This window comes from Berghia stephanieae, chromosome 1 (assembly GCF_034508935.2).
Source record: "Berghia stephanieae isolate SIO BIC M18660-M18661 chromosome 1, UCSD_Bste_1.3, whole genome shotgun sequence".
Taxonomy (NCBI): domain Eukaryota; kingdom Metazoa; phylum Mollusca; class Gastropoda; order Nudibranchia; family Aeolidiidae; genus Berghia; species Berghia stephanieae.
The window spans coordinates 141,246,353-141,270,804 of record NC_088360.1 but is presented as its reverse complement, the minus strand read 5'-3'; the positions used below and the strand labels follow the sequence as shown (position 1 = coordinate 141,270,804).

The window sequence follows — 24,452 nt, the reverse complement described above, 5'->3', positions numbered from 1 at the left end:
GCCTCAAATAAAAGTTTTGTTTCTTGATATCAAGGAATACGACTAGTTCAGAAAAAAATTATTGATATTGGAGTATTTATTCTTTGTGAAAACGGATATCAATGCTTCTAAAACTAGAATTAATCTTTTTATAAAAGAGCTTTGGAAAGTTTTACTTTTATTTTCACAATCAACTATAAATTTGTTTTCGTGTGCTCGTTTGACATTATTATACATGACTGTCCTCGACACCTGTGGTTGCCTATTTGGGTGAGACAATCCATGTCATCATCATCCTATCAGAGACTTTTCCAATCCAATTCAATCCATACTATTGCTGCTTCAAAATTGAAGATAAAAGTGCAGCATTTATGCGCTGTGGAATGTGTTAGGCCATGCCTTTATATGACTCTGTACCACAGTCATTATTGCCTCCCTACTTATGTGGTAGAAATGTTTTCTATTTCGGTAGTAAATTTTTCATAAAGTATGTCAGAATTTCTCAAGTTGTCGGTGAGGAAATTTCATAACATTATTGTGCTTGAAAAAAGGACTGAATGTGTACATTCATTTGGGAGTTGGGTAGCCGATAGAAGAGCTATTATTTTTGGGGGGTTTTTTGTTTGTCGTTTTTTTTTTGTTTTGTTTTTGGTGTCTTTGGTGGTTTGTCCAAGAATACATTGAAAGATCTTCAATGTTATTCAGTTGCTGTCTGCCATCATGTCTGTTACACTTTTGCTGTTGTCATAGTTGTTATGGACAAATCTGTAGGGTCATCGACTTTTTTGGGGGTTTTTTACTCCCATACATTATTATTTTAAAATAATAATAATAATAATAATAATAATAATAATAATTATAATTATAATAATAATAATAATAATAATAATAATAATGCTGAAAACTTAAATAGTGCTATAACTCCGAGACACCAGACTCTAAGCGCTTATTTTGAATATTCTTTTGGAATGTTACATTGGTTATAAAAATTAAAGTTTGAATCAGGTTCATAAAACTCTTTCTGGCTTGTGAAGCTATTAAATTACAGTTGAATTTGAAATCATTATAACTGATGATTATATATATACATATAGACTTAAGTGTATGATGTGATTGAGTCGTCACAGCCATACTTGGGTAGATCAGCTTCATTCTTACTTATTTCAACTCTTTCCCTCTGTTTGTTTTTTTAAAAAGTAAAATACCAGTCTTTTAATAAATAATTGAATATTTCGTCTTTTTTTCACCTTACTTGAATTTTGTTCTGCTCTCACCGGTTTGGGGGAAAAAATATGGATGGTCATCTTATGTGTTAAGAGCTTAAAACTTGTTGAAAACAATTGAATTCTAAAACGTGTTTACTGAATTTGTCTATGGGTAAAGTCATTTGTAAAAATGTATTTCTCCTATTTCAGCTCGTTTGAGAGAGAGAGAGAAGAATATTGAAGCTGTCCAAGGCTTGAGTGGCGAGTTTGCCAGCCTTTCTAGGGAGCTTGCTGATTGGTTGGGAGATTGTAATGACAGGATTGATGGTTTGCCCAAGGTCAGCTCACAACCTGACAAACAACAGGCACAGAAAGATGAACTCAAGGTATCACTTTTTGTATTTTTTAATTGAATTATTTAATATAGATATATATAAATGACAATTTAATTTTTTACATTTTAAAAAAAAACTTGAGCTTTAAAAAAGTGCAATATCCACTAAACATGCTCAAAACGCTTTGTAAGGGGTCCCTGACCAACAGCAACACTTAACATGTAGGACGTGACATGATGCCTGTCAGGCGATATTACAATTTTTTGGACAGAGACAACACTGTTAACGGCCAGGTACTCATATTACACTTGAGTATGGTGAGAGAAAGTGAGTAAAGAGACTCTTTGAAGGACTCAACTATGCGCCAAGTTAACCTGTGATGATGCTACAAAAAAAAAACTACCAAAAAAATATCGCTTTTTTTAAACAGATCCTTTGCATCCCTCTACTCTCATAGATTTAAAAGTGTTGAATTGTTTATGGATTTTATTTCATTCCTAGCCATGTCTTATTGCTTAAATTGATGACCTTGTGGACTAGGCCAATCACTAACCATATCTCTCACCTCCACCCTCTGCCGTGGAACTCTATATCCTCTGGAATAAGATGTTTGGTTTTGCCTAGGCAGTGACTTCCATATTTTGCTGAGAGGGAGACAGATTGGTGTATTTTTTAAAAATGAGATAGATACATTTCTTTTCTTGTAAATCATCCCAAATAGTAACAAAATATAAATTAACATTGATAAATTATAGATGATATCATTTCAGTGTATCTCTCTTTGCTGTATGGTAGGTCTTTAAAACTAGACATACAGGTAGATTGCTCTAGGAATCTTCTTTCACCCCCTCCCCTCCTTCCTCACACCCCCCACCCCTTGAACTAGGACAATTTGTCTTTCTGTTCTCTATTTAATTACCTGAAACAATTTTAACCGCAGGCCCTGGAAGAAGAATTGCGCAAGAAACTGTCAGCAATGGACAAGGCAAGGGATTTGTGTAACAAGCTTTGTGACAGTGCCAAGGACCCCACCACAAAGACTGACCTCAGGGCCAAAATGACCGCTCTGGACAAAGACCTCAATGACACTGTCAAGAAACTTGGTAGGCGTCACTGCTTCTTGATATCATACCTCTGGATTTCTTCTTTCAGCTTCATAGGAAAACGGGAGACTGAGCCAAATCGACTAATATTGTCAGTGGAAATTTTAGAAAAAAAAAAGAACAAAACATATCATTACATTATTCATGTTTTACATTTGGGATTTCAAAGGATATTACCAATTTTTTAAAAACAATTTAGTTGTAAAATTTTTATAGTCTTGACATAATTCTGGTATGTTTTGAATTATTTATTTTTTTCATTTATTAAAAAAAAAACTTAATCATTTAAAAACTATTTAAGCTCTAAAACCAAAAATAATAAGGATTTTCATTATTGGGTCGAAATTGATGTCTTTCCTTTAGACGAGTTGATCGATATAATAGCATTGTATTTTTATGTTTCTTTTCAGAACAAAGAGCAGATGCATTGGAAGAAGCATCCAAGAGGGAAGAGCAGTTCTCTGCCGATTGCCAGCAGATGCTTCAGTGGGTCCAGGCCACCTCTGGTGTTGTTATGGACTCACCGGCTCTCACAACTGATTCTGATGGTTTACACAAGCAGTCGTCCAAAAACAAGGTATGATAGTGTCTACTATTCCAGTAGCATTTGTACTTAGATTTCTGGTAAGGACAGTGTGTAAGACATGACATTTTTATCAGGAAACTCCTGTCAACTATTAACTCCAATTTCTGAAGAAAAAAATTAAATTATGTTGTCATGATAAATTATAAGGTGCATTATCTCTATAGTGGTTAGCTCAACACACTTTGTAATATGGAAAATGTCAACCAAAAAGCATGTTTTCATTAATACAGATATGATTAGGTATGAAAAATGATAACAATAACAATGTTTTCTGTTCATTTTCATAGATGAAAATTGGCTTTGATAAGAATGAAATAAGAATGAGATATTAATACAAATGTTATAAAGGAAATTTCATCATGAATGTAGATGCATAATGTGTGAACTTTTTTTGTTTGTTTTTGACTGTATCTTTAGTCCTTGATGCAAGAACTAAATCTGAAAGAGTCTGAGATCAAGGCACTCCTTGACAAAGGTCACCAGTACCTACAGGAAGCATCCCCGACATCGGACACCCAGGGCATGAAGGATGTTATAGACCAGCTTGGACAACAGTGGGAAGAGCTGAAGGAGACAGTAGGTGATAGAGACGCCAAGATCTCTGAAGCAGCTGCAACAGCTGAGGCATTCCAGGTAAGTCGATGCTTTTCCCTCTGAAAATGTGTTGTGCAGCTAGCAGTGTATGTGAAATATCTGAAAAGACTAGATTACAAGGCTAGGAAGCCTGATTTTTTAAACATTGTTTTCCCCTTTTACCATAGCTTTAAATGGCACTGTATCCTACACACCTTTTCGAATGCTCAAATTTCCCTCTAGTCAATTTGTAGAGAGAAAAAATTATGGCTCGTTTCTCTATTTTTTAATTTTTAAAAAAATTACCTAAGCCGTATTAAATCAAAATTCTGAATTAAAAAAAAAAATTTCTCAGCTAGATTAGGTTAATAAATAGTGAACATCAGATCTCTCTAAGATGATTGCTAAGTCATGGTAATCATTTTTGGTTTAAATAGTGGTGATTTCCACATATATCTATAAGTTATAAGAGTTTATAAAACCCATGGAGGTCAGTTTATCTTATTCCCTTTAGTGTAATATTGACAGTAACAATTGCTACAAGCCTGATGGATAAGATGCCTGTTAAGCATAAACTGCTTTCTCTCAGATCTGGCATAGGCTCTGTTACCCTTTTCTTATGTGTTTTGTAAGTTTGTTCTTTTGTTTGTGTGTGTGTGTGTGTGTGTTTTCACTCTTTTATGGAAAAACATCATAATATAAAGCCACATTTTTTTTTTTTAAATGTATATTACATGAAATGAATTGTGTAGATAACTCGACCTGTCATTGTATAATTCTACAGGCAAGTGTTGAGAAGATGGACCTGTGGTTGGGTATGACAGAGGACAAACTCAGAAAGACTGATCTCGACAAGTTTGAGAAGGCTGCCATTGCTGGAAAGATGAAAGAACTTCAGGTGATTTTTTTCTCTTTAATCCTTCAATTAGTAGCTTTGTCGGTTAGCAAATGTCACACTCGAATTGTAACAGGACGTCCACTGTTTGGTGGTGTAAATTTGGGGTCCTAAGAAAAGACTTTCTTCACTTTCTCTCACCATAATGAGGTGTAAAATGATGACCTGGGTGAAAATAAGGATGCCTTTGTCAAGAAATTCATCATGAGAGCCCCTTATAGGTGTCATGATTTGTCTAACATGTTCAGTGGTGTGAACCTGGAGACATTACTTTTTTTTGATTTCTCAATGAAAAATGAAGACATAGTGTCTGATTAGATAAGAGCAAAGCCACTACTCTAAGGATCAATATTACTAACAAAATCAACAGTCAATATTACTATTTTAAAGCTTTATCTTTTATTTGTATTATTTATATTACATCTTGTATTTTCTACGTTCAGTTGGAAAATTTTAGTTGAAAGGCTGTATGTTTGACTTTTGAGTATTTTATATTCTATTGCGATACTTACAGAATCTACAGAATGATGTGCTGAAGAAGACACATGACCACGACAACTTCAACCGACAAGCAGATAAACTGTTGAGGTCCGTGGAAGACCCTGGCCATGAACTACAGGCTAAAGTGGAAGAGGTCAACAGACGATGGGATGACATTAATAATGGTAATCAAGGGATCTGTGATGGAATATTTTTTGGGTCTGGTATTTGTTTGGGTTTTTGTTATTTTTGTTTTTTGTTTTTTGTTGTTTTTTTTTTCAATTATCTATTTGACTTGCATCATTTGACTCAGGAGTGAATGAGCACTTGATTGGAGACTGTAATGCATCACACAAACAAAAAGAATTAAAAACAAAAAGCATCATAGAGAAGTGGTGTACAGTGCTTGTTCCATGTGGCATGTCAAAGAAATTAATTGTCCATCATAGATACCACAAGCAAATTGAACTATTTGCATTAATGAAGAATTTAGATATTGTTGATGTGATGAATGAATATTTGAAATAATGGAAATAAGAAAGAAATACAATTTTTAATTCAGTCAGTCGGGTGATCAGTTGTTTCTGTAATATTTTACTTTCATATCCACTAATATTTTTCAATCGTACTCCTGGTAATTTATAATGTTGCTTATAATTTAGTCAATTTGGTTTTATTTTCTGAAGTTTTGTGCGGCTATGTGGTCTTGTGGTATGACACTCGCTTTCGGATTGGAAGGTCCAGGGTTCGAGCCTTGCTCAGTGCATAGTTGAGTCCTTGGAAAAGACTCTTTCTCACCGTACTCAGGTGTAAAATGAGAGTACCTGACCGTTAACAGCGTTGTCTCTCTTGGAAAAAAATTGTAATATCGCCTTACAGGCATCATGTCTTGTTCTATTTGTTACATGTTGCTGTTGGTCCGGGACCCTTTGTAAAGGGCTTTGAGCACATTCAGTGGATATTACACTATATAAAAAAAAGCTCATTTTTTTATTGCCTGTTTCAATTACTTATTTTTCTCCAGAACTTCATGACCGTTCCTCCAACCTTGAAGAGCTCCAGAGTCGCCTGTCTGAGATTGATGAGAACATAACAGAGACAAGGCACAATGTGACTCGATGGGAAGACAAACTGGCAGCACACCTAGACATGGGCAAAGCTGCCAGGGACCCAAAACATATAGATAAAATCAAGGTATGTTAAATTATAAGTAATATTTGAATATTGTTTTAATTTCATGATTGAATGACTTTTTACTGTCTTTGACAAGTCTTAAGACAAACCTTACTAAGCTTTAAATGTTTGTTTTAATGTTAAACTTTTATCACCAATATATTCTATTACCAGGAGGAGATGGAGTGATACTACTTTAGATCCCAACTATGAAGGAATATTATAGTTTCTTTTTCTTTTTTTTTTTCACTGTTGATCTGTCTACCCAGTTGTAAATGGATAACTGGGTCGCTTTAGATTTGGTGGGAGGAGGAGTCATGGAAAGGAAGTGAAGACCATATCTGATGACATTATGTATATGATTCAGGACATTGCCTTACTAAATATACTTTATTCATCCAAAAAAATGGAAACTCGTTTATAGACGTGGCATGCATGAAAATGTATAAACACAAAGTTGAGAATCTATGGCGACAATGTATACATATATAATATATGCAAATGCACAAAAATGTAAAAATATACAACCAAGAACCAATAGCAACACTTTATATATTAATTTGATAAGTTGAGATAGGCCATACCTCTGGCCTTTAGTCCGAACTTGTGAGTGTATATTTAAAAGATAGTATTTAATTTAAATCACAGTTGCGCATTAAAAATTCGAACACCATGTGGCAAAAATGAATTAAGGTGACGTGTTGTCTTTGTTTTTATTATAAGGAGACGGAATCAGTGGCAAATGCATTTCCTTATTCTGTTATATCTGGTAATTACTTTCTAAAGAACGAACTATTGTAACCTTTGACCCCCTCTGTTTTGACAACAGTCTCTCCAAGACGACATTTCCAGCCTTGTGGCACAGCTGGATTATTTGGATGCCCTCATGGATGGAGCTGATGTGGACGACAATGTGGACTCTACTGCTGTTCAAGGGGAAATCCGAAACATCCGTGACAGACACGCCCGTTTGGAGAATGAAGTGGGAGAACTCCTGTCCAATATGGAGACTGGATCTTCCATCGTGGGACAATTCCAGGTAAGAACTGACATCTGGTTACTGTTTACATATTTTGAACTGGCAGACATTATCGTTGTTTTTAAGTGATGCGTTCTTCTTGGATTCACAAAGAACAGCTATTTTTTGTTTGTTATTTTACTGTGATGGTGACAATGATTGTTTGGGTTGAGTTTTTTGTTGTTGTTTCTCTTCAATTTATTTTTGATATGCCATTCGGTGGAGGAGTCTGTCCCTCTCTTCTATACAGGACAGGTCAACTTTCCTTCTCTTCTGTTTACCCCCAAAATCTGTTTTTCTCTTCCATTTGGCTTTTTCTTTGCAAGAGGACAAGAAATGATATTTGTCAAGTTAGTCATTTGAAAGACGACTGCAAATCTGCCATGTACAGCATCTATTATTCCTTTCTTTAACATTTTTAAACCCATGGGTAGCTAACATGGAGTCTGAGCTGGCCACTTTGTGGATAAACTCGTCTCTTTCTTCGTACGGGACAGGTCACCTTTTCCTGTCTGCTCTATCTCTCCACAAAACTGATTCTCTCTTCCCTGTGGTTGTTTACAAGAAGAAAATTTTTTAAAAATTCGATTACATCAATTGCAAACTGATAGAAACCTGCCATTTATACATCATTTGTCATTCCTCTCTCTTCATCAGGACATGTTGAAAGCTATGGGCAATCAGCTATCCGACATGGAATCTGACCTGGCAAGTCAGAGACCTGTCTCTAGAGACGAGGAAGAGTTGGAGTCCCAGCTGTGCACCATGAAGGAGTTCCAAACACAGTTGCAGGACAGGGAAGGTCCTCTTGCCGATCTCAGGACTCAGGCCAGAGACTTGGAGATGGCTGGATTTGTCTCGGAACCACAAATTTTGTCCAACCAGGTGAGATGCTGTTTTTGTATGTGTGTGTGAGAGGGGGGGGGGGGGGGTTGTTTTATGCTGTTTTTTGTTTTTGTTTTTATTGATTTGATGTTTTATAGATATTCCTATTTTGTCCCTGTTATTTCCAATTTATCCACCACACATGTAAGTTTGCCAAAATATTTGCTGTTTTTTTATACTTTTATCTCCTGCTTTTCTTTTCTTTTTTTTCCCCTTTTTCCTTCTCTTTTTACCATATTTTTTACCTTTGATAATCTTTTAAATAAATTTTTAGGTGGATGCATTACATGCCCAACATGATCGCACAAAAGAGAAGGCTGACCAAAGACAAGCTGAGATCATGTCTAACTTGGCCAAGGTCAAACAGATCCACAACGACCTCAGAAATCTCACGCAGGAAGTGGATGAAGCCATCGGTGATGTGGACAGTCTTCGACCTGTTGGAAGTGATATCAATGTCATCAAGAACCAACAAGAAGAACTCAAGGTACAAACATGTTATTCCATTGATAGGGTCAACTATGAATTTCATGAGGGAAATATTTTTAAAAAGATAAGAACCACTTTGGGTCACCCTAACGACAGAATGTAGTGGATTTGACAAATACTGGGTTTATAGGCAAAAACAACAAATGTACCTGGCTATTTACTGTGATATCAAGAAATTTGAGATCTAGATTGCCATATTACTAGTTATATAATTATTCATGATATTTAATAAAGTCGATTTTAGTATTTGAAAATCAAATTCTTAAAATATGAGCTTATTTTCAAAGTGATTCGATATTAATGTTGTCTTTAATTTATTGACTTTTTATGAAATGTAAGAATTCTTTAGAATATGTATATTCTACATTTGTAATATTTTCAGAACTTGATGAAGACGAAAATTGACCCACTCCAAAAGCAGATAGACGCTGTCAATGAAGATCTGCAAGGCCTGATCCAGTCATCGCCATCTAATGTCAGTGATGGTGTCATCGACAGTGATGCTGATTCCCTACAGGAGAGATGGCAGGAACTCAGTGAAAAGGTTTGTACATTTGTTACATAAGCTTCTTGTTACATAAGCTTCTCACAGGTCTTGTACTGAGATTATCTTTCCAAATTTTGCAATCAGATTTCAAAGAAAATACAAATAATTTAATTAAGACAACAGTTATTGATGCTATGCGTTTAGCCCAAAAATTCATAACATCTGACAACCGGATGATACATACCAATACACAAAGCTATGTGTAACCTTGAATGTTATAGTCGGATTGATAGAATTTAGTGAGAACTACTCATAAAAATGGCTGGCAAAAAACAATAACAAAGAGCTGAGTGGCGTCAATTTCATTCTTTCTATAGGTGTACTTTATTGTCCTTCACTTCATGTGAAGATGTTATGGATAAGTTTTAAAATAAAATGAAAGATGCTAGTTTTATGAGATATGAATGATATTAAAACTTTTAATCTTATAATAATAATAATAATAATAATAATAATAATAATAATAATAATAATAATAATAATAATAATAATAATAATATAATAATAATAATAATAATAATAAATAATAATAATAATAATAATAATAATAATAATAATAATAATAATAATAATAAAAATAATATAATAATAAAAATAATAATAATAATAATAATAATAATAATAATAATAATAATAATAATAATAATAATAATAATAATATAATAATAAATAATAATAATAATAATAATAATAATAATAATAATAATAAAGATAATAATAATAATAAGTAATAATATTGATAATAATAATGATGATGATGATAATAATAATAATAATAATAATAATAATAATAATAATTGTTTCATTCAGGTGTCTGAGAGGGAAAGACACCTTGACAGTGCTCTGCTCCAATCCGGTAAACTCCAAGAAGCCCTGAAGTCGTTGTTGGCTTGGTTGGCCGAGACAGAGGACACGATAGCCTGCCAAAAACCACCATCTCCTGAATACAGGGTTGTCAAGGCACAGCTGCAAGAACAAAAGGTACACAGAATCTGGTGAAATTTGATTCCTTTTAAGTTTCGAGTTACTTTTGATTTTTTGTTTAAATTTGTAATGAATAATCAATATTTATTCATATAATATAATATATAATTCCCTTTATTCATCCCCATGGGGAAATTTGTCTGTAGTGTCTATTCCAAGGGAACACAAGAATAACCCAGGCTTCAGCCGAAGTGCAGCGCCGCAAAGTGAGCCAGGGTGATGTGACTTGCTCAAGGCCACATAGCGTGGCTGGTGATCGAACTCATTACCTTTTGGGCACGAGGCAAAGACTATACCGCTGAGCTATGCTGTCCCACACTGTCCAATAACATTTTTATTTATGTTGTTGTCCTGGTCTCCAATAAGAACTTTATTTATATTAATTGAGTCTTCCTTAAAAGGGAAATGGTTAAGTAAAATTCATTACTCGAATAAGAGTTATACCCTAGATTACAGTCATTTAAAAAATACTGTTATTAATTCTAAAAATCTTTCAGACAGTTGATGTCAGAGATAAAATATTTTGACATTCTTGAACTGTGATAAATTGTCAAAAAACGAAAGGTTTTTTTTTTTTAAATTTTTCTTTACTTCTTAAAATTTGAAAGAAAAAATAATGTTATTGTTTTGTCCCCAGCTGCTGCAAAAGATGATTGATGACAGGGCTCCTAGTGTAGCCTCTGTCAAGGAAGCAGCCTCAGGGCTGATGTCCAGTCTGGATGCAGAGGAGAAGAAGAATGTCTCTGGTGAAATGAAATCTTTGGAAAAACGGTACGTAGTCATAGGATGAAGTGTCAGTGTGAACCTGGTGTTGATAAAGGAATTTTAAGACTGAATTTATAAATGTTACTATTGTTAATGTGAAAAGTAAGAACAGTCCACAGCTTCTTGGAGCTTATTATTCACTATTATTTATGTGCCTTTATTAGTCTTACCAACGAGCAGCTTACCAACGTAGAAAGTTTTAAATACCTAGGTTCAATAGTGACAACAGATGGAAGATGTAACCGAGACATACGAGCAAGAATAACTCAAGCCAAACAGGCCTTCATGGACCTGGGAAACATTTTGAAAAACAAACAGATGTCGTTCGGGATTAGATTCCGAGTCTTGAAGTGCTACGTGTGGCCAATCTTGTTCTACGGATGCGAAAGCTGGACTACAAATGCAGAAACACAAAAGAACATTGAAGCTTTTGAAATGTGGTGCTTGAGAAGGATGCAGAGAATATCGTATACCGCACACAAAACGAACGAAGAAGTGCTAAAACAAACATACCAACAAAGGAAACTAATGCCCTTAATAGTGGATCGACAACTATCCTTTTTCGGACACATAGTAAGGAAAGATAAGAATGAATACCTGGCAAGTTGTGGAAAAATACCTGGTAAACGCGCCCGGGGAGACAAAGAAAAACACTCATAGACCAACTGAAGGGCTTCACCAACCTAACAATCCAAGAGCTGTTTGAAAAAGCAAGAGACAGGGAGGAATGGAGAGAGATAATTCATGCAGTATCCGAAGCCTGGACCAGGCATGGAACCTAGAAGAAGAAGAAGAATTAGTCTGTTATCAGTTTGATCAAGATGCTTAAAATTAAATAATAACAGCATGAGACAAAGGGAGATTATCAAGATTATTTATATCCATTTTCAGATTTTGAATGCGATTGTTTACAGGTTTTTTTTTTGTTTTTTGTTTTTTTCATATTTATGTTTGAAAATGAATTTGTAAGACTCTTATCTTGATTTCATTTTGGTGGTCACACCATTTTTTTTTCCATTCAATAAAGATGGGCATCCGTGACAGGAAATGCTGCGGAGAGAATGAAGACTTTGGAAAAGATGGCCGACTTGTCCAAGCAATTCCAGGACACCCATGAACCTCTGACCGTCTGGCTGGATGCCAATGAGAGGAAATTTGCCTCTCTTGAGCCAAAGTCTCCCGATGCTGGTGGCATTGAGAAGTTGATTGATGAATTGAAGGTAATGTGGGAAAGAAATATTTTTTAATCTAAATTAAGCGGAAAGAAAAACGCCTCCCAACTTCTACACAGAACAGTACGTTCCAACACAACAGCAGTAACTCTACCACAGTATTTCACAAAACAACACTGTACATCCACAAGAAATTATCACAGCAGTAAGTTCACAACCCCAACACACAGAACCAACACATATAAAAACAGTTTCTTTCCAAGAACCATCAAGGAATGGAACACTCTCCCACTAGAAATCCTAGATATTACCAACAACAACAACAAAATTCGTCATCTATTAAACATTTATCTTTCAACTAAATAACACAATAATGGAGAAAGTCACCACATAAATGTGTAAAATCTGCAGTGATGGGCAATCCGCCTTTTTCAGATAAAGACAATGAACTTGAACTTGAAGCTAATGTTTTTATTTTTTTTTTCATATTTTATCTCTTCAGTTGTATTATGTTTCAATACATTTTTATCTTTTTAATTCTTAAACATTTGATGGGTAAATCTATTTATTTCTAAAATATGCCACTTTTATTGGAATAAAGAAGTCTTAACATTCTGTAAAACTGTAAAAGTGCTTAAGATCTTTTTGTAATGAAACAGTTTTAGCTATTTCAATAATTTCATCGGGAAATTTTACGACTTTGGCTTTTTTTGTTACCCCTTGATTAATTACCTCCCAACCATACTTGTGATTTCAGCAAATGCAAGACGAAATAGCCAAGCGAGAGGCACCTGTCAATGATCTCTCTGGCCTTGGACTTCAACTGCGGGAAATCTGTATAGGTAAATTTTTCAAATTCAACCAATAAGTACATAATGAAACAAACTTGAAACTCTCTTCCTGTTTTCTTTTTTCTTTTTTTTTCTCTCTTTCTTCTTCTTCTTCTTCTTCTTCTTCTTCTTCTTCTTCTTCTTCTTCTTCTTCTTCTTCTTCTTCTTCTTCTTCTTCTTCTTCTTCTTCTTCTTCTTCTTCTTCTTCTTCTGTCCTCCTCCTCCTTCTCTTCATCTATATTTTTTCTATCAGAGGGGGGAATGGGGGGGGGGGAGAGAAAGAGCTGTGCTAAAGAATTATAAAGGTTGGTCTTTTTATTTATTTCTCCTAATGTTCATGTCTCAATCCAATTTTATTTTTGTCCATGATGGCACGAACCATTAATAACTTTATACTTTGTAATTATCACTTCCTTTGCCCTTTAATGTCGAAACTCATATTTTGTATAATCAAAAGTCATCTTTGAAAGGATAGGACGTTTAAGTACACTTTCAAATAAGCTTGTTTTAAAATTTCAAACAGATGATGATGGAGGCTTAGTCCAGATGAAAGTGGATGAGATCCAGAAACAATTCAACGATTTGAAGAACAGAGTGGACGATTCCCTAGAACAAATGGAGGAGGCATTGCCTCTTGCCAAACACTTCCAAGAAGCCCATGATAACTTTGTGGAATGGGTGGCCAAAGTGGAGCCGGAACTCCGTGCCAAAGAATCTGCTGATGGAGAAGAAGAAATAGAGGTGTGTATGTCAGATGATTGATGAGGATCTTATCCATAGGGAGGCAAACCATTGGTTTTGGGTCAATTATTTATATGCCTGGTGACCTTACAAAAGGTGCAACATGGTGAAAAAGAAATTGAATCCTAAAGTTAGTGCAAACGTGCAGAGAATCCTTTCTGAGTAAAGGACAGTTTGCTGTTGGTCAGGGACCCTTTGTAAAGCGCTTTGAGCACATTTAGTGGATATTGCGCTATATAAAAGCTCTTTTTTTTTTACCCCAAAACGTCATTATCTACAGGTTTTGTTTTTACACTTTTCTGAAATCTCCAAAACAGTCAGGGCAACATCCAATGCCTTTTATGAGACCATCACATATTTAGGAAGATTGACACGTGTGCTACTTGAAGCTATGAATCTTTTTTAAAATGAAAAAACAAAGAATATATTAATATTCAGTAGGACTGACCACATATGACAGTGAATGTATCAGGTATTGCCTTTAGCAAAATACAATTTTTAAAATGATAAATAAATCTATTTAAAATGATGGCAAAAAAAATATTTGTTTTAAAATGAAATATAGAAAATTTGAAAAAAAATTAATCGTTTATTTTCTTATGACACGAGGTCGAGTAAAATTAATACTGTATGTGTAAAGGCTGGAACTTTATCTGTATTGTCTGTGATCCTTTAGGCTTTGATGGAGCAACTGGAGAGCATCCAGCCATACTTAGAGGCACTGAACAACGAAGGAGCTGAACTGGCTGAAGTGGCACCCGGTGATGCCGGCCTTCATGTGGAGGAAATCATCGGTAAAGACAACAAACGTTACGAAGCCATCAAAGAACAGATTGACAAGAAAGCAGAGAAATTGAAGTTGTCCAAACAGAAATCTATGGAGGTGAGAGAAGTTATAATCTTGTGAAGGTTTGAAATTTATTCTAGAAATATAGATGAGGTGCCAATTTCTGCTTTATAAAATATTGTGTTAGCTTATCAAACTATTTAATCACAATTTTACTTTCCGGCTGTAACATGAAATGGCTTTAAGGTGTACGAAAACTGTGAAAATGAGCTCTTATGTTTATACATTCACTAATATATTCATTTATTGATTTATTTGCTTATTTATTTTCTTATTTATTTATATTTATTTATTTGATTTTTGTTTATGTCTTTTGTTTTTTTAAATAACAAGGTGGAAAGACGCATGTGACAATAATCAAGACTTAAATGGGACAGTATCAAATAAAATCAGAAAGAACTAAATTTTAAAAAAAAGAAATAGCACTTCAATTTGTCATATGTTTCAATAATGTTTTATCAATGTCTTTCCTCAGTGCATCAACAAGCTTGATGATCTCATTGAATGGTTTGATGGTGGTGAAGAACAACTGAGGAATATGTCACCAATCAGTGACAAGCCGAAGGAGATACAAGAACAACTGAAGGAAACCAAGGTAAGGAATAATATAACTATAGTCCTTAATTGGCATTATGTCGTAGCGAAGCTAATTCAAAAAATTGGATTTAAAGTGAAAGTGATTAAAAATTTGAAATTTTGGTTGTTTGCATTTTATGAAACTATATTCCTTTTTTCTCAATAAATCATATAAACATAACCCAAGACCCATAATTTTGACTAAATTCAATTTTGAGCAACCAAATCATCCCTAAATAATACATTTTTGAGGTGGTGGGTCACACATATTCATTTATCTTTTGTGAAGAGGAAATATGTGACAGCTTGTGCGATTTACATTATTTGGGCATCTTTTAAGCATTGTGCTGAATATTTTGATTTATTATTTGTTCGTTGTCATTGTGGGTAAAAAGTTTTTTGTAGGAATGTCCGCCTGTGATCGTAGTTATAGCTATAGCACACTTGCCCGGATACAGTATTTTGAGTACTGGTTCTGGTGACTATTTTGCAGCTCCTCACATTACCTAAACTTTGGACCCGTTGTAAATGATATGAAAATGATATTGACATAGAAAATCGCCATTCATGCTACCAACACTGTATTATGTTAAATCCCATTTGTTTATATTTTGAACATGAAATCTCACAATTACCTATGTGATTAATACACTCAATAGCAGCTTTGGTTGTGTAGCTCTATTTCTATGCTGAGATATTAAAAAGAAAAAGAAAATCTAATACTGTGAACAAAATCACTATAATGTTATTTTCTTGCCTTCTCCAACAGACGCTGAATGATGATATAGGCGTCCATAAAGTGGAAGCAAGAGATGCCATCAATGCTGGCAAGAAACTGCTGCGTGACTCAGGCGTTGAGGAGGAAGGTGCTGTCAGAGAGAAGATGGATCAGCTTAAGAACCAGTCTGACAATCTGGCAGCTGCCACCGCAGAACGCCTAAGCCAATTGGAGCAGTCCCTGCCTTTAGCCAAGTCGTTCCAGGAGACTCACACGGAGATTGTTGATTGGTTGGCGGAGATTGAACCAGCTTTGGCAGACTTGGAAGTCATGTCTGTGGACGCCAACCAGGTGAAGAAGCAACAGGAGTCTATCAAGGTAAGATTGGACTTAATACATGGAGTTATTGACTCGTTTTTAGTTATTTACATCTTACATCAATCAATCTTAAAAAGTAAAAATAGTTTTTACAAAAGGCAGCTAGAACTGTTTGTATATATAGGTGCGGTATAAATGATTACATATTTGAGCAGCCTCAGGAAATGACACATTGGCTCATTGGTACACAGATCAAGAGCATGTTTATATATAGACTTCATTTCAAATTCTCATATTTTCTGTTTTATTATTCAATATAAATCATACTTCAAATTTTAATGTTACATCCCTTGTCTACAAAAACAGGCTTTGAAACAAGATGTTGCAGACCATAAGCCTACCATTGACAGACTGAACAAAACATGCACAGCTTTATCCATGCTGGTGGGTCCTGAAGCGTCTGACTCAGTCAATGACAAATTGACCGATGACAACCGTAGACTGGAGGATGTGCGCAACACTGTCAGGGAGAGATCCAACTCCATTGATATCGCCATGCAACAGTCTGCTGAGGTGAGAAAACTAACCATGTTGGCAATTGTCTAAAATTAACCATTGAATTGAATTAATAAATGAAGATTCTCATACCTAAAATTGCAAAACGATTTAAGGTTTTGGTTTTAACGACAATAATAAATAGATAAATAAAATGGATAGAGCCCCAATCTCCACCTAAATAATTGGCATAAGATATCAGTTTTGAGAAAACTGAATGTTACAATTGAAGGCTGATTTTCCAAAACTCGTTAAGTCGATTTGTCTACTTTTTGAGATTTTCCGTCCATGAGATTAATTGAAATGTAAATTTTATTTTAATCATCAATTGGCACAAGAATTTCCCTAGATTTGTGTGAATTTGAAGTTTAAATTGTTATAAAATAAAAAAAACGAATGAGAAATTTTAGGGGACATAATCCTCAATATCTTAAAATGGGAAAAACGGAGTTAGGGAGTTGTTTTTTTCTTCAATTGTAGATCTATTGACTACTGCTGATACCAGTGGAATTTGAGTTGCATGGTTTGAAATAATAAGGAAACGTTGATTTAAAATATTCTGTGTTCAGTTTATACTTAAAGCACTCAATAGCTTTAAAGTGAGTTTTTCCATTTTTGTTTTGTTTGTTTGTTTGGTCTTGATTTGCATGATGTTTATTTTTACTCACCTCGTTAACTGTATTTTGGTTTAAATCTATCATTTTTAAAATTTCCATTCTTGCTCACAGTTCACGGACAAACTAGAAGACATGTTGGAGAATTTGACCACCACAGCTGAAATGGTCCAAAATGCAGAACCCATTTCTGCTCATCCTGACAAGATCAGAGAACAACTTGAAGAGACAAAGGTGAGAGGGAGAGAGAGAGAGAGAGAGAGAGAGAGAGAGAGAGAGAGAGAGGCAGAGGCGAATGGGTGCTGTATCAGAATTAGACTTTTTTAAATGAGACAATATTAAAATTCCGTTTTTACAACCTTAAGCCTTAAGCCGGTTGTTTGAAAATAAAAATCATGAGCACATTGCTTGAGTTCTAAAGAGTTTAAATCAATGCTGTATTTTATCTGTTTCACAGACAATTGATGAGGACATGCAGATGAGGTCTTCAGCCCTGGATTCTGTAAGAGGAGCTGCTGAGGAATTATTGAAGCAGGCTGGAGACGCATCTGACCCAGCTGTACAAGGTAAGTTACTGGATTGAAATCTTTTAAAATAAATAAATAAATTAGTTGATTAATTAAATTGGAGAGTATCACAATTTTCTTCTTCTTTTTCTTCTTCTTCTTCTTCTTCTTCTTCTTCTTCTTCTTCTTCTTCTTCTTCTTCTTCTTCTTCTTCTTCTTCTTCTTCTTCTTCTTCTTCTTCTTCTTCATTATCTTCGTCTTCAAAACCCACTGAGTTAGAGTATTGCTGTCATGTGGTTGTTTGTTAGTAATTTACTTAAAAGACAAATTTCTATATTTTTAACCATACAAACTTAAGGAAGCAATGTCTTGACCTTATCTAGAACAAACTTAAAGAAGCAATGTCTTATCTAGAAGCATGAACTGACTTAGGATTGAGAAATGTCATTTCAATATGTTATAATTATTTTTTTTTCTTTCAGATGTGCGCCAGAAATTGGAAGAGCTGACTCGTCTGTACAACGATATCCAAAGCAACTGTAAAGACAGGAGCAGAACCCTTGAGGACACTTTGGGTGTTGCTGAGAAGTTCTGGGATGATCTCCACTCCCTGGCTGGATCCATCAAGGACATTCAAGACAACCTGGCCAGTCAGGACAAACCAGCACTGGAACCCGATACTATCAGAGAACAACAGGATGAGCTGGAGGTGAGGAAAAAATACTACTTTAAATTTCTGTCAGGTTACAATAGTCTATGGTTTTCTCTTCTACATGCTTGAGTACTCTACCAAGGATGTCTTGTTAGTTAAATTGTTGTTGACATTATTGTTATATCTTGAGAAGATTTGTTTTGCCTGAAGAAATATTTTGTCGAAAGCATGAGTGATAATCTAATTATAACGGATCCCTGAGAATAATACAGAAGAAATTGTCGATGCGGCAAAAACAGTCATCATTGTAGACAATTTATTTTTAAATTGTGCTTTTATATAGATATATATCCACTAAACGTTCTCAAAGCGCTTTACAAGGGGTCCCTGGCCAACAGCAACACATAACATGTAGGACGAGACATGACGCCTGTTGGCGATATTACAATTTTTTTAAACAGAGGCAATGCTGTTAACAGCCAGGTACTCATTTTACACCTGAGTATGGTGAGAGAATGTGAGTAAAGAGCCTTCTCCAAGAACTGAACTATTCACCGAGCGAGGCTCGAACCCAGGACCTTCCAATCCGAAAGCGAGTGTCATACCACAAAACCACATAGCCGCACAGCCTGTTTTTATTTTTTTACTTTTGCAAAATTTTACAGTCCTTTGCTGTGGACTGCAATGTAATTGTTGAGTTTTCTATATTGTCTATGCAATGGCTTGTAAATGTTACTCCATCTTTTCAATCCTCGTGTGACCAGGCCATCAAGGAAGACTTGGTGGCATCCCAGGTGGAGCTGGAAGAATTGCAGCAGACTGGAGACCAGCTCATGTCTTTGGTGGGTGACCCTGAAAGGCCAGAGGTCAAGAAGAACATAGACGACACCGAGATGACTCTCAGTGCACTCAACGACCAGGTAAAATGTCCTACAATATTGATGATGTTCCTTGATTAATATTGGGTAGCAGAAGGCCATGGAGAAGGCTCTTTTTTGCTTGTTTTAAATAAACCTCCTTTGGAAATTGTTGGGTTTTTGTTTTTGTTTTTTGTTTTTTTGGTTGTTTTTTTTTTGGGGGGGGGGGGTGGCTCTTTTTTTTTTTTGCAAATTTGTAGTTTCATATTGAAATCAAGAAGAAAAAAAGCTTTATAAGGCTTAGTTTATTTCTTTAAATGTTCTCAACAATATTGATAAAAGTCAAAAGAAAATCCCATTTCCCAAAGTACTCTGAATTTTTCTCATGTTTGTAAAATAATAGCTAAACCTGGCTCTCTCAACAACAACAAAAAAAAAATATATATATATATAAATGAATGTAGCTGTCTTATATTCAAACACTTTGCTTTCATCTTAAGTGGGTTTCTCGGGGAATAAATTGAATAAGATCTCTTATTGTCTTCTCCCACTTGCGTCTGCCAGGTGGAGAAGCGATCCAAGGACTTGGACACGGCTTTGACCAAGGCCGTCAACTTCCAGGACGAGATCCAGCAAGTGATGGTCTGGCTACAGGACCAGGAGGACACTCTCAAGGACATGGATCCTATTGGGTCAGAGTTCAAGGCTATCACTAAGCAATGGGATGAAATCATTGTAAGTAATCATTATTCATACAATTGTCAGTTTTGAAATATTAGAAACCCCGAGGGATGAGTATAGATGTGTCAAGAACAATCCATCATAATTATAGAAATCAATATGAATGTTTATAAAGCTTTATTTCCACAGATTCCTCCAGAAGGCCAAATAGAACCATATTTTCATTTCATACAGTACCAGTTGCCTGTTAGGCATCCTTTTTGTTCTAACTCGCTTACATTATCTTCCTATATCTGTGACTGCCTATAGCCAGGTTCTCATTCACACCCGAGTCAAGTGGGGTCATGAGCGTTTAGTGCCTTACCCAAGGACAGTTAGGGACCAGAATTTTCCACAATCATTGACACCCATCCGGCCACTGATCATGCTAAACATTGCTCTTGTGAGATGCACTACCGCTGAGACTCAGAGCCACACAATTATACATTAGGATGTTCATATGGACAGCAGTAGAAAAAAACCAATCAGAGATGAAATATTAACCATACTATTCTCTTTTCTCTCAATTGATAGACTGAGTATTACTGTCAATTTAACATAACTGTATTTAATCAAAAGTGTTCACTGAAATTCTTGGTATGTTTAAAATCAAAGGTCTAAAGAGATTTGAACAAAAACAAGTGATTTTCTTTATCAGTGTTATTACTTTAAATTTTTGGGGACTAGGTAGCTGATTTTGAAATAATCATTCTCCCTTTAAAAGAATGTATCCAATATGTATCAATAAGTTTCTCTGATTCTCTCTTTTTGACTCCTGATTTTACAGGTTCTCAAAGGTGTTGTTGTCAATAAATATGCCATTAAACTGATTTTCTTTATTAGTTTTATTACTTTGAATTTTTTGGGGACTAGGTAGGTGATTTTGAAATGATCATTCTCCCTTTAAAAGAATGTATCAAATATGTATCAATAAGTTTCTCTGATTCTCTCTTTTTGACTCCTGATTTTCCAGGTTCTCAAAGGTGTTGTGGACCCCAAGCATGTAGAGGTGGAGAACCTGAATCAGCAAGCCAATGAGATGGCCAAGGATGCCAGTCTAGAACAGGCGGCTGTCGTCAGGGAACCTGTGGCTGACATGAATGGCAGATGGGACGGTCTGCAGGCAGACATTGGAGACAGACAGGTAACTGACTGAACACATTCTTTACCACACTGATGCTTGTCGTAATCTAAAGTGCCCGGTTTCTATAGCGTGAAACGGACAATAGTAATTGCTTGCTACCCTTTGAATAGGACGCTAGCCTATCGCACAGTACTTTCTGCCAGATCTAACAGGCCCGATCACTGCTGGGTAGACAGGAGGGTCCGAAAATCTCGACCGCACCCGGGATAAATCTCGTTCCCTTTGATTGTGAAGCGAGTGATCTACCAACTGAGCTATCAGGACCCTCTGTCATAAATGTTACTTGAAATAAATAACAATAGTCAAAATGAAATGGAACTTACAATTTAAGTAAAGAAGACAGATGATGTGGATGTTTCGAGCTTCCTCTTTGTCAACAAAACATGATCACTGAAACTATAAAGATAAGTGAGAGATGAGAGAATGGCCAACACTTATATTGTGTATGTGACCTGTCCTTACATTAAAAGTAAGAGATTTTGAAAGTGGTGTAGGAATGTATTTGTTGTTGTTTCAATGTTTGTTGTTGTTTGGCTATTTAGTTGCTGTTGTGAATTGTTTTCATGTTGGGTAATCTGTTGGGTGTCACTGTGAGTTCAATTGTTTCTTCCCCTGAGTTTGTGATTTCACAATGGGTATAAAAACGGGATTGCTTTCATTTTCCAAGCTCTTCTTACTCCTATATTGATAATGGATTGTTGATTGAAATTAGTCAAGTGTTGACTCTGTTTTTATTACCCCGACTATTCGCGTGATGCCTTGATACATGGTATTTTTTAACCACCCATTCATGTCCTTTATATATATGGAGAATGCCCACTTCGGTGGAGACTTTTTCTTAACTTTTTCCTTTATTTTACCTATCGTGAACTAGTTTGAGAAATCCGTTCACGACAGTGGAAAATAAAACCAAAAATGAAAGTTTGAATCTAAAATATAAATAAATAAATTCTGTCTAATCTAATTGCTATGGTAATTGTATAATGATTTCTATATTTTTATCTATTTTTGTAAAGCTCCTAGAACTTATATTGCCTGAGATGTTGGCGTTATATAAATGTGCACTATTATAGCAAACAGCTATATAAGATTACAGTGTATAACATTTCCACGGGAATTGGATTTGCCCAGTTTCCAAAATCTAACTTTTCAACACACACATCAATCAAATAGTAGTAAACATTTCACAACACTTTATTACAGGATTCTTTACTTCTTTTTTCTTTTAAAATTTATATATTTGTTTGTGAAACAGTCCTAGACCAAGCTCGTAGAAGATTACAAGAATATTTTTTTAATCAGGCTTTCTTAAATGGAGACCAAATTTTCAGGAATTTTCTTGCACTGGTGCTTGCTCTCCAATTTTTCATTTTATATATTTTTTAATATTTTAGTTAAGGTGAACGAGTGCAAAATAAAATTGAATATTTATCAATCCACAGAGAGACATTCAACTGGCTCTACTAAGTCTGGGTCACTTTGACCAGGCTTACAATGACTTCAAAGACTGGATGGACACAGTGGACAAAGGCTTGGATGAGCTCGACCCAGTCTTCGGAGATCCCAAGATCGTGGAGATTGAACTCGGAAAGCTCAGGGTAGGAGTTGCATTATTTTATACAGGTTTATATTGAGAAGTCAGTATTCTTTGACTGGACAGGGAGCGAAAACAAAGCATAATCATCCGTAATTGTAAAAGATGACTATCAAGCAATTAATTCTGTATAAAATGGAAATTTGATTTCATATGACCTCCTTGGTGAATTAATGAAGCATTGTAAAGAAAATCAAGAGTGATGATACCGTAGAAATATGTCAAATAAGTGTTTCAATTTATTTATTTGTTTATTACATCATTTTTCGCTGTTGATGCCTTTATATAAATCAGTCTTTCAATATTATGCCTATATATTATTATTATTATTAACAAATAAAGAAATGTAAGAATTGTAAAATTTCATGAGATTGTGAGTAAATGGAAAGAAAAGGGGAGGTTAGAATATATGTGACCCATGCTTCAAATGCTATTTTGTCTGACGAACTAGAAACTTAAAATTAAATCTTCAATTAAAATTATAAATGATATCACAATAAGCTTGTTTGCTTTATTCAGGAAATTAATATATAGTATCCTTAATGTTAGAATACTTAAAATTTTGTAACTTGATAACACATTACTTTTATCCTGAAATAATACTAGATCTTAACAGTGGGTAACATAAAGATGGGGGTCAAAGGTTCTGAAAGTTTAGTTCCATCTCTAATCCTAACCATTCTGTTTGTGCAGATCCTCAACAACGACATCAGTGCCCACCAGGAAAATCTTGATTCCCTCGGTGAAGAGGCCCACCGCCTAATTGCCAAGGAAAATGCCCCAGAGGCCCACAAGCTGAAGAAGAAGATGGACGACCTGAACAAGGACTGGGATGCCATCAAAGAAAAGGCCTTGAAGAGACAGAAGGAGCTGGAGGAGGCCCTCCAGGAGGTAAGTGGTTATGTGATGGAAATTGGCTGACAGTAAAAGCCCCTTATAAATATCCATCTATGTCTATTTATCTATTTATCTATCTAGTGTCATCATTATCATCTTCTTCATCATGAAACATATTTCCAGGACAATCATCATCACCGTCCATGTGTATTTACTTCAAGCTCGTGTCTGACTATTTATCTATCTAGTATCATCATCATCATCGTTGTCTTCTTCATCATGAAACATATTTCCTGGACAATATTTCATCATTATCACTTTTCATGTGTATTTACTTCAAGCTCGTGTCTGACTATTTATCTATCTAGTATCATCATCATCATGATCATCATCATCGTCTTCTTCATCATGAAACATATGTCTAGGACAATATTTCATCATCATCACCTTCCATGTGTGTTTACTTCAGGCTCGTGACTTTACTGAGGAGCTTCAAGACTTGACAGTCAAGGTGGCTGACCTGGACAATTTGATGATCTCATCTCATCCCGTTGGAGGTTTGCCTGAGACAGCCAAGGAACAGCTGGACAAGTTTATGGTAAAATATTTATAACGATAGACATTTGCTTTGATTTGCTATGGCTAATTGCTTCATTTCTCATCCAAATGTAAAAATTGTCTGGACAAATTTATTGTAAAATTTTTATAATGACAGACATTTGCTATGACTATAGAATTTTAATTGCTTCATTTC

At 35.1% G+C, this 24,452-nt stretch overlaps 1 protein-coding gene across 1 annotated transcript in view; it reads left to right on the top strand.

Moving 5' to 3' along the window:
• Nucleotides 1-24,452, top strand: part of LOC144963381 (dystonin-like) — a 281,117-nt gene that overhangs the window by 219,836 nt on the left and 36,829 nt on the right. Inside the window, exons 46-74 of the mRNA XM_078897353.1 lie at nt 1,395-1,570; nt 2,460-2,622; nt 3,033-3,199; nt 3,626-3,841; nt 4,566-4,679; nt 5,191-5,341; nt 6,181-6,350; nt 7,159-7,368; nt 8,005-8,232; nt 8,507-8,719; nt 9,104-9,265; nt 10,079-10,249; nt 10,890-11,023; nt 12,045-12,237; nt 12,947-13,031; nt 13,543-13,760; nt 14,437-14,643; nt 15,083-15,202; nt 15,953-16,279; nt 16,586-16,792; nt 17,503-17,622; nt 17,846-17,954; nt 18,377-18,603; nt 19,311-19,466; nt 19,968-20,138; nt 21,097-21,267; nt 22,710-22,865; nt 23,555-23,752; nt 24,168-24,296. Coding sequence (XP_078753479.1) covers nt 1,395-1,570; nt 2,460-2,622; nt 3,033-3,199; nt 3,626-3,841; nt 4,566-4,679; nt 5,191-5,341; nt 6,181-6,350; nt 7,159-7,368; nt 8,005-8,232; nt 8,507-8,719; nt 9,104-9,265; nt 10,079-10,249; nt 10,890-11,023; nt 12,045-12,237; nt 12,947-13,031; nt 13,543-13,760; nt 14,437-14,643; nt 15,083-15,202; nt 15,953-16,279; nt 16,586-16,792; nt 17,503-17,622; nt 17,846-17,954; nt 18,377-18,603; nt 19,311-19,466; nt 19,968-20,138; nt 21,097-21,267; nt 22,710-22,865; nt 23,555-23,752; nt 24,168-24,296 — 5,069 coding nt within the window. The remainder of the gene's footprint in view (nt 1-1,394; nt 1,571-2,459; nt 2,623-3,032; nt 3,200-3,625; nt 3,842-4,565; nt 4,680-5,190; nt 5,342-6,180; nt 6,351-7,158; nt 7,369-8,004; nt 8,233-8,506; nt 8,720-9,103; nt 9,266-10,078; nt 10,250-10,889; nt 11,024-12,044; nt 12,238-12,946; nt 13,032-13,542; nt 13,761-14,436; nt 14,644-15,082; nt 15,203-15,952; nt 16,280-16,585; nt 16,793-17,502; nt 17,623-17,845; nt 17,955-18,376; nt 18,604-19,310; nt 19,467-19,967; nt 20,139-21,096; nt 21,268-22,709; nt 22,866-23,554; nt 23,753-24,167; nt 24,297-24,452) is intronic.